The sequence below is a fragment of the Schistocerca americana genome, chromosome X (genome assembly GCF_021461395.2).
Source record: "Schistocerca americana isolate TAMUIC-IGC-003095 chromosome X, iqSchAmer2.1, whole genome shotgun sequence".
NCBI lineage: Eukaryota > Metazoa > Arthropoda > Insecta > Orthoptera > Acrididae > Schistocerca > Schistocerca americana.
In genome coordinates, this window is record NC_060130.1 from 797,628,337 (window position 1) to 797,644,299 (window position 15,963).

Sequence of the window (15,963 nt, forward strand, 5' to 3'; positions counted from 1 at the left end):
CACTTGTCAACGCTGCATCCCCTCCTGTGATCACAGCACGGCAGGGCGCGAAACAGGGGTGCTGGAAAAGCATAAACCCGATTTGCTGTTTCGGATAACGTTCAAATGTCGTCAAATGGTTCTGAATTGTCCATAGTGCTTCCACACTGTATACCGAAGCAAATACGATCGCACTACCTCCAAAGGGGCCAGATCACGTTCAGTGGATATGAAGACCCATTATGTCCTTAGAGAAGGGTTGAATCGTCTGGTGGGTGTTAACAGTGTCGAACATTGTTGTGAACGTCGTCTTGTTGCTCATCACACTACCAACTATCGTTTTCAACCGCGAAATGTGTGGGAATAAACAGCCCAAGTGAAGGGATAGTTTCATTGACGCCCATCATTCCATCTCCGGAGCTCTTTTCGTGTCGGTTCTGAGCGGTGGTGTTGGTGTGTCAGATGTTTTCCTTGGCCACCCAAATATCGTGGTTCTGATCTACAACGGAAATGCGCCAAAAAAGGGGTGAAATGTGGGTAATAGGGTCTGTGACGACCTTCCCATCGTGTGACGCATCCACGGAGGTGTTGAGCAGAATTATAGTGAAATTTGGTGCCAATGTGGCACGATTCACCCACCTTATATGAACTACTGAGCTCTGGCCTTTCTTTGCACGTGTCGACACCTTGCAGTTTTAAGCGTAGCCGAACTCGAGAGTGACGTCACAGGGTGCCACGCTTTTGGACCTTATAGAGGAAGGTTGTAGGCACCTTTGAGCCAAATTTCTAAATTACGAATCGCAATGGGAGACAATTACATGGTTTCGAAAAGGTGATCCTTTAATTTTGTTGTTCAGTGCAGTTGGCTGTGGTCATAAAGTAGCATCCATCCTGGCATTTGGCTGAAGCAATTTAGGGAAATCACAGAAAATCTAAATCAGGATGGCCAGATCAAGATCAGACCTCCTCTCTTCCAAATGAAAGAGCAGCCTGTTTAAAGCAGCGCTCTTTTAGTCAGTTTATTCCTTGTGTACAAAATCATTATACAAAGAAATGCATAAGGGGCGATGCTACAGAAAATGTTATTAAGGTGAGGATCTAAAATTTTGCATGTGCGAAGGAAAAGAGCTGTATTTTAATGCTAATATATAGTAAAAGACCCAGGATTCTTATTTTGTCACAGATATGTTTTTAATTGTATTCTTTTAAGAAGCCATAAATGAAATTCTAATCATTTTATTGTAAGGTCCTAAGAAGGTTAAAATATCACTGAACTAAAATCATTAATTTGTCTTTAAAACATTATTATTTACAAAGTTTAGAATTAGTACAATCAAAATCAATTTCTTTTGCTAACATACAATTCGATACCTAAATCAGAATTTAACTGAAAGTATTATATTTTCTTAGTTTCAGTGGGAGAGCAACATGTTTTTGACAATTCTTGAAAATTTCATAGCATTTGTTCATATATGTGGTGGGAAAAGGCTTCTAGTGATGTCAAAAGTGTGCAACTGTGATAAACCAGTTTAGTTCATATATTTCAACAAGTAACTGGCGTACCTGTGTTTTAAAATCCTCCTTATTGATACTCCTCACCCTTCAGCTTTCTCTTCTGTCTGGCCTGTATTTGTAGATTAGAGAGCACTCTGACAGCTTCACTGAGCCTTCCCTGATAGATGGTGTAAAATGCTTTTGTAGTAAACTCACACCAACTCTCTCTGGCACTTCAATTCTGCCATTACTTCTCTCACTGAAATATAAAAGTGCATCATAGACTCCTATTTTCAGTAAATCTTGTCCACAAGTCCTTTTTGAGCATCTGATCCATATTAAATTATTTAGGCTTTTATTTGCATTTTAGGTTTTCCCATGCAGACAGTTCCTTAGTAAATCAGGGGTTTACAAGAAATTTGAATGTGGGCTTAATTGTATTCATGATAGGTTAGGGTAGTAAGTTATTATGTGGACGGGTTTCATTTACTGTGTTGTACTTACACCAATCATCTTTCGGGTACATATCACGTGTTGGTCTTAAGTCAGTGGATAGCTTGTGACAGTAAACTGCCCACACAGTATGACTCAGTCAGACCTCTAAATTGTTGGTGGTTTTGCTAACTGATCTCCCATAATATAACTGGAGAGAATCATTTTCTTTAAGAGGAAACCTGCCATTCCTACTAGTTGTTTTCCACCATCAAGCATTTCACATTTCTTTTCCTTTAGCAAGTGATGAAGCGTACCGTCAAGCCTGGAGAGAATCATTTTCTTTAAGAGGAAACCTGCCATTCCTACTAGTTGTTTTCCACCATCAAGCATTTCACATTTCTTTTCCTTTAGCAAGTGACGAAGCCTACCGTCAAGCCTCTTTAGGCTGTGACCAACACACTCAAGCTTTTCTATTGAAGTATTGTATGGTATGTTATCTATTACAACTTTGAAAAAGGAAGAATCCTCATCACCTTTTGCCCAATGTCTTGAAACATTTAAGTGGCTGCAAGTGTGGAGTTTAACATTTCTAATACTTATATTAGTATAAAATACTTTTGAAAAATCAATTTTTTGAACCCAAATGATAGCATCTCCCCTTAATAATGTAAAAGGCTAGTGCTACACTGTTCAATCATTTCTAACTCCCAGTTGCTGCACACATAACACACAATATATACACATTGTTTCATAATGTAACGCTACACACACTATCAGCAGATTGTACAATATACACATCTGTTCTTTTTTTCCAGTTTTTTGAACTGGAAAACAAAAGGACAGATGTGTATATTGTACAATCCACTGATAGTGTGTGTAGTCTTACATTATGAAACAATGTAGACCTCAGTACTAAGCTGACAAGTATGGACAACGGCGTTTTGGCAAAATTGCATAAAATGAATAATTCTCAGTCAATCTTTGGAATGAGAAACAAGTCACTGATGTCACAGTTTGTACGAATCACAAGCCCCACAGGCTTTTTTGTGTTTTCTTACAACCACATGAACACTCGAGACTCATGTGATCCATCTAATGGATCATCACATACTGAACAGTAAACTAGTTCGTCTGACTGTCGCTCTAATTTTAGGAAACAGTGTACAAATCAGTTTTTATTCCACTACAAGAAATGTTATTTATACTTTTTTTCTTTTTGTTGTGTTCAAATTAGTGCAACATTTTTTACTTCAATTTTTCTGCTTGGATGAGGAATTTAGTCAATTCTTTCCTTCTTGAATATGTATTGCTTATTTTAATTTTATTGTTATCTTGGTATTCATAGTATAATAATCCTTTACTGTAGCCCACTTTCTAAAGTTTTCTGTGTCATTGTATCTACCTAAAGGATCTGTTAAATGATTTGGCACATTTTGGAAATCAAACCCCACTGTTTGGGTTTCAGTCCTTGTGAATTTTATAACCTTGTTACACCACGCAGTTGCTAAATATCTAAGTGTGGCAGCCTATCTATGTTCTACTGAAATGCTTTCACACATTACCTTGTCTGCTTTCTGTAGCAGAGAGCTCATCATTTCTAAAAATAAAAACCCCATCTTCAGGCCACAAGTGGCCCATTGAGACCATCCAACCACCGTGTCATCCTCAGCTGAGGATGTGGATAGGAGCGGTGTGTGGTCAGCACACCGCTCTCCCGGTTGTTATGCTGGTTTCGTTTGACAATTAAAGTACAATTTGTGGCACCAGTTGTTCCACATCAAAAATGAAATGTACTCACCTAAAAGTGCATCAAAATTATAATGACTTATTCTTAAGTAGTTCTTGTAATCCCCAGATACATTATCTCTGCGATTCTCTGAATCGGACTGAGGTGGCTGAAACGTTGCGTTTCACACATTCTTCCGAGAAATACATGAATACACAGTGTACAAACCACCACTGACTCACAGTTTTCTTCTTCTATTGTCCTTACTAACTTCCTGTTGATAGTACACACATCCAATCTGATATGGGCTGCACTAGTGTTTTCTATGCAATATACACACATCAAAAAATGTTTTGCGTCACCCCAGTTCCCAGAACTCCTGAAGATAGATGTTGACTGTAGATATTGTATCACAGACACAGTCCCTTTGACTGTTCAGAGATGCCACTAAACTCGCCCAAAGATGTAAACAACCATGCATGAGCAGCCCCTATTAGATGGAAGGGGTCCGACAGCCAATCAGTTCCAGTCATTCCACTAGGTAGGAGGTACACAGCTCACATTGTCTGTAGTTCAACCATGCCTAGACGATCAGTACCACAGTTTGATTGTGTCCACATTGTTACTTTGTGCCAGGAAGGGCTCTCAATAAGGGAAGTGCCCAGGCGTCTTGGAGTGAACCAAAGCAATGTTATTCAGACATGGAGGAGATACAGAGAGACAGGAACTGTCGATGATATGCCTCGCTCAGGCCACCCAAGAGCTACTACTGCAGTGGATGACTGCTACCTACGGATTAGGGCTCAGAGGAACCCTGACAGCAATGCCACCACGTTGAATAATGCTTTTAGTGCAGCCACAGGACGTCATGTTACATCTTAAACTGTGCACAATAGGCTGCATGATGTGCAGCTTTACTCCCGATGTCCATGGTGAGTTCCATTTTTGTAACCTTGACACCATGCAGCAGAGTACAGATGGGCCCAACAACATGCCATATATACCGCTAAGGATTGGCATCATGTTCCCTTCACCATTGAGTGTCGCATATGCCTTCAACCAGACAATCATCAGAGACGTGTTTGGAGGCAATCCAGTCAGCTGAATGCCTTAGACACACTGTCCAGAGAGTGCAGTTAAGGTGGAGGCTCCCTGCTGTTTTGGGGTGGCATTATGTGGGGCTGATGTACACTGCTGGTGGTGTTGTAATGGCTGTACGATATGTGATTGCCATCCTCCGGCTGATAGGCAACCATATCGGCAGCATGTTGGTGAGGTATTCGTCTTCATGAATGAGAATTCGCACCCCCATTGTGCACGTCTTGTGAATGACTTCCTTCAGGATACCGACATCACTCGACTAGAGTGGCTAGCATGTTCTCCAGACGTGAACCCAATCAAATATGCCTGGGATAGATTGAAAGGGGCTGTTTATGGATGATGTGATCCACCAGCCACTCTGAGGGATGAAGGATCTATGCTGAATCGCTGTTCATGAGTGGGAAAATCTGGACCAACAGTGCCTTGATGAACTTGTGGATAGTATGCCACAACGAATACAGGTATGCATCAATGCAAGAGGACATGCTAATGGGTATTAGAGGTACCAGTTTGTACGGCAATCTGGACCACCACCTCTGAAGGTCTCGCTGTATGGTGGTACAACACGCAGTGTGTGGTTTTCGTGAGCAGTAAAAAGGGTGGAAATGATGTTTATGTTGATCTATATTCCAATTTTCTGTACAGATTTCGGAACTCTCAGAACCGACATGATGCAAAACTTTTTTTGATGTGTGTATAAACTAGTTTTCAAAATCTGAGAATGTACAACAATAAAATAGTGCCTAAAAACACCACACTGTGCTACGTACCTCTGGTGTGACGGCTAATTGTGTAGTGATGAGTTTTTAGTTTACAGAAGGCCCCATGTCGGTACATTAATTAAAGTCAATTACATTTATTAACAATAAAATAACTGCACTTGAGAGCTCCATTTACAATTAAATAATAAATAAAGGGTTTATATGTTCCATCTGCAGAAATGTAAACAAAGTACATTGTAATGCTCAAGTTGCATAAAATGTTCTGCTTTGTCCTATGAAAATTATTTACTGTTATTCTTTACAAAACATAATTACAGTATAATTAATATTTATCTCCAGTGCTACTGAAATTATAGAACAGTAATATATCTGTTGAGGAGAACTCTCAGTGGCTCTTTCCACAGTTGGCTGTTGTTACTGAGAGACCAACAGAACACTGTCAGGTAAATTACCATGGTGGTGTTTAAGTGTACATCATTACTATGCAGGTATCACACTGTTAGTGGTGCCAGTCAACAGTGTGATGGAGTCAGCAGATAGTGTCTCTGTGTGGGCCTTGTGAGAGACTGGCTGCAGCTGCATGTTTGGGATCTGGGTTGGGATGCACCAACAGTGTCAGTAATAGTCATTGCCACTGATTTGTCACTGCGCACAGAAGCTAAGCCTTGAGGATTCTCTAAGCTGTAGCAGTGTCTTTCATCAAGACTCATGTTGAAATTTCTCCATTAGCATGATCTCTGCCTAGCACTCTGAAAAGTTTTCTATGTGCATATCCATGCACTTGATTAACCAAATCAGGTTCTTCTTCTTAATACAGTTATCTTACATCAACTTCTGTAGCTGTTTCATAACACCCTCTTTTGTCACATTGAATGACACCACACACAAGCAATATATCACTTGCTATTGATGTCACCTGCAGTCAGTCGCTTATTTCAACACCAGCACACATGAGCAGATTCAACCAGTGTTTCAAATATACTGTGTTGTATACTTCTGCCATGGAAAAAAGTACAGTAGCAATCACAATTGATCTCTGTTTGATGTCTACATCTTAAAAGTCCAACAATTCTTTATTCATTTATTAGTCTTTGAGTTTAATTACAAGTATTAATTAACACTTCTGGAATTGAAATCTCGATACAACTACAGAAATATTATCAATAGCAGCACTGCTGATTTCCAGGGCTTTCATTTTAAATTATTTCAGGGAGAGTTAGATTATGAAAATGACAGAGTATTTAAGTATACCTGAAGAATAAATATACCTAAGGATTGAGATTAAATGTCCACCTAATATTAGCCCCAAGACTGTTTACATGTCATAAACTTTAATAATACATGAAGTCGTTTTATAAATAACTTAAAATTGCCAGTGAAAAAGATTCTTCCCCATGTCTGGACAGCAGGCATATTATCTGCCAGACTTCTTACAGTTTCTGTTTGTAAAGGCCAATCCTAGGTATTAAAGGGCAGTATTTGCCGTGTCTGACAACCCTGTCTTATCAGTAACAAATATAAAGCACACATTAAGGAAATCTGTCATGAAATACACACTTGTTACATATAATTTGCACTTAAGTCAATCTGTTCCACCTTATCTCTGGCTCTACCAGTTTCTTCCTCTATGTTCCACATTATATTCCTTTTGTTGTCATGTGGGTATGCTTTTCTCAAGGCATTTGCTTTGCAGTCTGGATTACTTTCTTCAGTATCTGCTGTAATGAGCTACACTATCAACATCAGAGTTGTTCCTGACACATAGATACATTTTCCTTTTCCTCCAGGAAACCAAAATCTATTGTGTAACACTGTTTGTCACCTTCTTTCTTATGATGTCTTCCAAGCTGTATTTCTGTTAGTGGATATCACATCCATTATTTTTAGAAAGCACTCAATGATCATTCCCAAGAACATTCATCCTGAACACGAGCCCTGTGTGTGCTCAAATGGCTAATCAACTAATCCCTCATACTAACAGCCTAACATGAGCTGCAGTGAACCAATCATTTCCCTGCTCTCTCTCTCTATCTCTTTCTTACACACACACACACACACACACACACACACACACCTAATCTTTTAATATCTATAGAACATGTGTTACCAGTCTGTAATGCACATACTGACACTATGCCAAAGATAGATGTTATCTCATATCTCAACAGCTGTTGTAGAACACTCCTGGGCCTCTGATTTACTTTTACAAAATGCATAATTATAACATGGCATTCACTGTCTTGAATCCTTTATCAGGTTAATAAATGCATAATAAAATAATTCAAATCCACCAAAGGATCATAGTACTGTTATTATTCGTAGTCTTAACAATGATCAGAATCACTAATCTGTCATATATAAAACAGAGTGTATGTCGATGATGTCTTCCCAAATCCCTGCTCAACCAAATTTGGCACAAAAACAGCTGGCCTCACAAGTATCAGCACTGTGGGATTTATAACCTTCTAGCTCAAATGGGAGCAGCGATAGGGCATAAACTTATTTTTTTTCAGCCCTTAGGATACAGGCTGCATGCATGACAGGTATGTTGCATGGAAACAGTATCAGCCTGCCAAATCAGTCTGCTTTGCAGTGCAGCCTTCATGTCGGGGGCAAGAAATGGTTTTCTGGGCTCTAACATGTAGACTGCCCTGTATGACAAGTGTGTTGCATTGTAGTAGTATTGGCCTGCTTTATCGACCTGTTTTGTCTGGCTTCCTGTACATCAGGAACAAATAAATAATTTTCAAGCCCCTGATGTGTAGCCTGCTCTTCAAGACAGGTGTGTTGTGATAGTAGTATTTGCTTGTTTTCTTGAACTGTATTGCAGAGGCTACATGTGTCAATGAACAAGGCTGGGGACAGGTCGAGTTGGATAGAGGGGCAGATGATCAGAGAGAGAGGGAAGGAGTAAATGGACATAGAGGGAGATGCATGAGACAGTGTTGAAGGGCAGTGGGCAGGTGGAAAAGAAAGGGTGAGAGCAAGGACAGAAAGAGGAAGGGGAAGGAGGATATGGTCAGAGGGAGGGAGGAAAAGATATAGTCAGGGAAGCGTGTGGAGGAAATGTACAAAGAGGGGGGAAAGAGGAGATACAAAGGTAGAGGTGGAAGAGGAGATACAAAGATAGAGATGGGAGGATGAGATAGATAGAGTGAAGAAGAGGTGGACACAGAGAGGGGGAGGAGGAAGTGTGTTGAATGCATGTGGTGAACACATATGCACTTGGAGCCGCAGGGAAATGGCAAGTGTTCCAAAGCTTCTAATGAGAAGTAAACAATTTCACATACTTCGTAATTTCACATACTTCGTGCATTGAACAGCTGCCATTTGTATCGTTTCCATATGAATGTGGACTGCTCTAAGTTTAATAAAAGTTCATGTTGAAGCAATGTTAGTCTTGAATGTATTACAGTTAGTCCTTTGGAGGCACAAGTGCCCTTTACATATAAACCAAAATCTGTTGCCCAATATTGTTTGTAACCCACTTCCAAGCTGTTTTCCATCTAGTGGGAATTCCATCCAGTACTTTTTCCCCAGAAAGCACTTGATTATCATTCTCAAGAACATTCTGCCTGAGCATAAGCTCTGTAGAAAGGAGTCACCAAAACTGTGTTATTCCTTTTCTTATATGGTACTTCTACAGATAATAAACTGAAAGCAAACTAAAATTCACAACAGAAATAAGTTGTAAAGTAAGAAGGGACAGAAACCTAGGAAATAACAATAAAAATGATCATTTCATAGCTTTTAACACCAAATATTAGACATTTAATTTTCACAGAAATTTACCACAGTTATAACAATCTGACATCAATTTATAGCTTACATGTTTTACAGATTTGCCATTGAAAAAGTGTATACACTAATATAAATATCCATATTACAACTGAATGAAGTAGTAGTAATTTCTGTTTCTAATGTGACTTCATTCTCTGACACAGCAGTGTATTCTGCAAACTTTTCTTCAATTAACACTGTTATAATTTTGAGACATAATAGTAAGCCATACATAAGCTTTTACATTAAGCTGCACATAAGGGTAAGAAATTTTCCCAAATAGTTTTTTAAAGTGGAAGTACTAAACTTGGTCATCAAACTGTTACACAGTTTAAAAAACTCTCAACATCAAGATAAATGTATTGGTTCCAAAAGCTGAAAATTCTCAGGTTTCTTTGCAAACTTCTATCCAAGTAATGTAATTCCACAGCTGTTACAAAATAAAAATACTACACCCTCCCCCTGCACACACACAGAGAGAGAGAGAGAGAGAAAGAGAGAGAGAGAGAGAGAGAGAGAGAGAGGAGGAAGTACACGTATCAGTAACAATCGTCATCCTTGTCATATGAGTAACAGGTATTACTCACAGAAACTGACAATGGTCAATGAATTTATACTTAAATATGTTTTACTTCACACTACTAATCTGTATCAGAAATCACAAGAATTACGTCAAAAATAAAGTTACTTAGGATTTTCAGTGAAACTATGTCATTTTTTCTGCAGTAACATTGTTTCTGAATAATAATGCACAAGGTCAAGATATGTTCAATAATTTCAAAGGTCAACAACTTTCAATCTCAGAGTTTTAATTTTGTAATTTTACATCAATAGTCTAATATTTCACAGCATAGTTAACACATAAAAGTTTCACAATTTTTTGTTTCAGGCTCTTTCTCTCTCTCTCTCTCTCTCTCTCTCTCTCTCTCTCTCTCTCACACACACACACATACACATACACATACACACACACACACACACACACACACACGCACACACACACAGATTTATGTGGGTGATCACTATCTTCACTCTGATTAAAGTACCAAATTTTCTCCCAGTAATACACTGACAATTACGACAATTTTAATAGTCAATGAGACACTAATAATGCATACCTAACATATGTATACATTTAACATCCACTTTTTCTTTTTACTTTACAATGTATGTATAAATTTCCATGTATAACTGATAGAAATAAAAAGTGCATGTCCTTCAACGAAAATTTTGTGATTTTTTGCTGGTAAGAGAACTACAATACCAATTAACCAAAAACAATCATGAGTATTAATTCATATTCAGCAATCTCATATGTCAAATACTCCTATTCTGCAGAAGTAGATTCTCACACTTAACCACAATTACAATAGAATAGTCAATGATAACCCAATAATAGATGCCTGCCATATGTATACATTGAACATTCACATTTTTTTAAAGTTTCCAATGTATGTATAAAGTCCCAGGTATAACAAATTGAAATTAAATGTGTATACTTTTCAATGGAAATTCTGTTAATGTTTTCTGGTAATGGAACTATGCAATAAAAATACCAATTGACCAAAAACAATAACAAATATAAATTCATATTCAGCAATCTAACATGTCAACTACTCTTATTCTACAGGTTATTCTCACAGTTAATCACAATTAGACTACTCAATGAGACACCAATAATAGACACCTACCATATGTAAACACTGAACATCCACTTTCTATTTTTTTAGTTTACATTGTATGCACAAATTTTCCAGCCACAACTATTTGAAATCAAAAGCGCATACCTATCAATGAAAATTCTGTGAATGTTTCCTGGTAACAAAATTACGTAATGACAATGCCAGTTAACCAAAAAAACAACAAATATGAGTACATATTCAGCAGTATAACATGTCAACTACTCTTAGTTCTACATGTGATTTTCACAGTTAATTGCAGTTAGATTAGTCAATGAGACACAAATGACATACACCTACTATATGTAAACGCCGAGCATCCACTTGTTTTTAGTTTCTAATGTATGTTTCCGGGCATAACCAGTTGAAATCAAAAGTGAAAATGAAACTTCTGTGAAAGTTTTCTGGTAATAGAATTATGCAGTAACAATACCTATAACCAAAAACAATAACTAATATGAATTCATATTCAGCAGTAAAGCATGTTAACTACTCTTAGTTTTACATGTGATTCTCACACTCAATCACAATTACAATAGTCAGAGACACACCAATAATAGACACCTACCATATGTGAACACTGAACATCCACTTTTTTTTAGTTTACAATGTATGAAAAATTTCCAGGGATAACTGATTGAAATAAAAAAACTGCATACATTTCAGTGGAAATCCTGTGACAGTGTGCTGCTAACAGAATTATGCAATAACAATATCAATTAATCAAAAACAATAACAAATATGAATGTATATTCAGCAATCTACATGTCAACTATACTTAGTTCTACAGGTGATTCTTGCAGTTAATAACAATTAGAATAGTCACTGAGACACCAATAACAGACACCTACCAATATGTAAATACTGAATATTAGCTTTTTTTATAATTTACAATGTATGTATAAATTTCCAGACATAACTATTTGAAATCAAAGTGCAACCTTTCAATGAAAATTCTGTGAATGTTTTCTGGCAACAGAATTATGCAGTGACAATATCAATTAACCAAAACAATAAAAAATATGAATTCATATTTAGTAATCTAACATGTCAACTACTCGTAATTCTACAGGTGATTCTCATAGTTAATCACAATTACAACAGTCATTGAGACACCAATAATAAACACCTACCATGTGTAAAAACTGAACATCCACTTTTCTTTCTTTTTAGTTTACAATGTATGATAAATTTCCTGGGTTAACTGATTGAAATCAAAAGCGCAAACCCTTCAGCGAAACTCTTGTGAAATTGTGCTGGTAAAAAAAATTATGCAATAACAATACCAGTTGACCAAAAACAATAACTAATATGAATTCATATTCAGCAATCTAAGATTTCAACTTCACTTAGTTCTGCAGGTGATTCTCACAGTTAATCACAATTAGAATAGTTACTGAGACACCAATAACAGACACGTACTATATGTAAACACTGAACATCTACTTTTTTTAGTTTACAATATATAATAAATTTCCAGGCTTAAATGATTGAAATCAAAAGCACATACCTTTCAATAAAAATTCTGTGAAACTTTGCTGGTAACAGAATTATGAAATAACAATACCAATTAACCAAAAACAATAACAAATACGAATTTATATTCAGCAATCTAGCAGAATGTTAACTACTCTTACTTCTACAGATAATTCTCACAGTTAATCACAATTAGGATAGTTAATTAGTTAATGAGACACCAATAATAGACACCTATCTTATGTAAACACTGAACATCCACTTTCCTTTTTTTCACTTTTTTTTAAATACAATATACGTATAAATTTCCAGGAATAACTAATTGAAATCAAAACTGCATACTTTTCAATGTAAGTTCATGTTAATATTTTCTTGTAACAGAATTATGCAATAAAAATAAGAATTAATCAAAACAATAAAAAATTTGAATTCATATTCAGCAATCTAACATGTCAACTACTCTCAGTTCTGCAGTTGATTCTGCACATGCACACGCACACACATACTTGCACTCATGCAGGTGCACGTGCACACTCTTTCACACACACACACACGCGCACACACACACACACACACACACACACACACACACACACACACAATTCTGCCACTCAAAACTAGATTCATAAAAAGATGGGCAAAATAACTCATTTTACTTCTTTGAAAAACTTTTCGTATAAAAAAATGTAAATTATTTTGTACATTCATGATTTTCTATTACAACATAAATGTAATAAAAAATTAACAAAACGTACATCATGCACAATTTTACATATATCAAATGCACATGATTATATATGGTATGTAACATTATCCTCATACTGCAGAAACATTTGACCACCATTTGGTCACCATCTGCCATGTAGTATTCAAGCGAGGTAACTGTAGGTATCTCTTTGGTTCTCTGCTCGTTCCAAATATTCCTTCTCAATTAGGATATCAATACATTTCTGTAAGAATTCAAGACAACAATGATTATTTATGCATAAAACACAATTATGTCTTCATTATTCATAAGAAATCAGTTAAGAATTTCAGTTTCAACTATAAAGATCAATCTAATATTAAAGCTACAGAGCTGTAAGGATAAAATAACCTTATTGATCTACACCACATGTTACTTACTTTGATAACATGAACTCTGGGCTTAAATCTTGATGCCAACTGCTCTAATACTTCAGCAACAAGTTGCTGGTGCTTCAGTGTTTTTCTCATTTTCAGTATTCTCACTATGGCTGCCTGTATTAATATTTTGCGATCTTCTTCGATAGTCTTCTGTGTTGCCTCTTGATCATGTCTCAATTCTGATTTCAATGGTATGTTGATATTCACCCTGAGCTTCTTACTGGAAGAGAGGGAAAACTATGATGAGGGTATTTAATATACAGAATATTATTATTTTGAAACAGAAATTATTACCAGAGAAACTGCCACAGGCTGAAAAAAATTTTTCATAAGAGGCCTTCAACACAAGGAGGTTGTGTCTTCAACACCCTAATTCTATCTATTTTTACCATGCATTTGAATGCAAATTACTGAACAGATAAAGCTAGTGAGTGACTTACTTTTTGTAGCTTGAACATAATGCTACAACAGAAGTAGGTTGCAAATCACTTTCATCATCTTCAGACTGAAGTAGCTTTGTTTTCATGAGAACTTGAATGACCTGTACTAGTACATCAAGACTAATTTGAGTTGATTCCTGAAGCTGTTGCACTGTCCAGACCTCACTCAAATTATACTGCAATAATACTGCCATCTGGAAGGTTGATGCCTGTAATGTATACCTGAAACAAAATATCATTTTGATGGAAACATTCGACAGAACATTAAGAGTTTCATAGTAATGGCAGTATTAAACTATGTACTAAAGAAAGGTTGATGCAAACATTCAGCTGAGCAATAAGTGTTTCACTGTAATGGCAATATTAAACTATTTATCAAAGAAAGGCATCCAAAAACACTGGAAAACAGGTACAAAAAAGGACCAAACATCCTCACAAACTTTTCAGTAATGTTATCAGGTCTGCAGCTCAATAGCAAGAACTTTTTCCCCTCTAAGTTGATATACTAATTTTAAAAAAAATGGTATGAGCATTAGAGCTTAACTTCTGACTGACACCAAATATTAAGCTATGGTAGGAAAAGAAACTGAGCATGGGTTTATTGAAGGAAACATATAGCATTTGTCTGACATAATTTTTGGAAACCATTGTAAACCTAAATAAAGATTGAATGAACACTAATCGTTTTGAATGCAAGTCTAAACCACTATACCAACTTGTCCACTCTTATGAAGTTGTTTAATCATGCCTTATAAAAATCATATTTCTATCAAGTTTCTGTTGTTGACAAATGCAATATGGCCAGGGGAAAAGCATATAAACATATTAATGTGTGAAATTAATTTAATGCACCGAAATGAAATCTAGAGACTGACAGGTATGAAAGCGATTAAGATGCAATGACATTAGTGCAAATCATTCAGATATAGTGAACCTGCAATATAATGAATATGTAGTGACAAATGAAATTCTGTGCCAGATTGGTCTTCAAACCTGGATTTCCTGCTTATCACAATCAATCACCTTAATTATTTGGCTATATCAGCCCATCTCCAGGCCTAATTCAAAATTCATTTTATTTATGTTTCCACAAATGATTTCTGAACATTACTACAGGGGTTCTCCCATAAGGTATGTGAGAATAGCATCTTTGGGGGAATGAAGTCAGTGGAGGACCATGACTTACCATGCAACAAAGGCTATATGCATAGTGATTCAAAAATACAATTGCAAACCTGATGGACAGGTTCCCTACAGCAAAACAAGGCAAAAAATTCATATAAGCACATGTAGTTTATTAAGAAACTTTGTGTTCAACACATCAGTTACACGTTGTAACTGAAATAGTTATTAACTTAGAAACTCATAATAAATGTTCAAAATGTCCTGTTGCTTCCATAAACATATGCATTTGCTGAATCATGGCTTGTCATGCCCTTTCAAATACTCTCTGTTCCGCAGTGTTCTATGCCACATTGATGAAGAGTTTTTTCATCCATCTTGACAGCTGCATGAACAATTTTTTAAGATGCCACAAGAGACATAACTCCAACGAACTCACTTTGGGAGAATATGTAGCACATGGAACTGGTCCTCCCCTACCTATCGACATGTCATGTAGGTACTAGTCAGTTAATCTCAAACACTAAGACTAAAATGTGGTGCAACATTATCATGCCATCTAGGATACTATGAGTCAAAGCTGTCTTTGAATGAGTGGTGGTGGTGGTTGTTGGGATGTTTAAGGGGGACTAAACAGCGAAGGTCATCAGTCCCCCATTCCAAAAACAGGCGAGCCGAAAATCGGCGGAGCAGATAAAAACAAAAGGGGGGGGGGGGGAGGAGACGCCCCCCAGGCGCTAAAAGAACACAAATGCAGCAACAAACACTACAGGCAAGAAGAGTACAGATGAACACCAGACAGAAAGACACAGAAGAAAAGAAGATGGCCGGAGACCGGTTGACTGACCACGAGAACAAAAAAGGGGAAGAGTCAACCATCTGAC

At 36.9% G+C, this 15,963-nt stretch overlaps 1 protein-coding gene across 1 annotated transcript in view; it reads right to left on the bottom strand.

The window, feature by feature from the left end:
- Positions 1-10,128: 10,128 nt before the first annotated feature.
- The window catches only part of LOC124556540 (cullin-1-like), a 213,784-nt gene continuing 207,949 nt past the window's right edge, over positions 10,129-15,963 (bottom strand). Inside the window, exons 13-15 of the mRNA XM_047130494.1 lie at positions 13,958-14,179; positions 13,518-13,737; positions 10,129-13,342 (exon numbers count right to left, since the gene is read on the bottom strand). Coding sequence (XP_046986450.1) covers positions 13,262-13,342; positions 13,518-13,737; positions 13,958-14,179 — 523 coding nt within the window. The 3' untranslated portion in view covers positions 10,129-13,261. The remainder of the gene's footprint in view (positions 13,343-13,517; positions 13,738-13,957; positions 14,180-15,963) is intronic.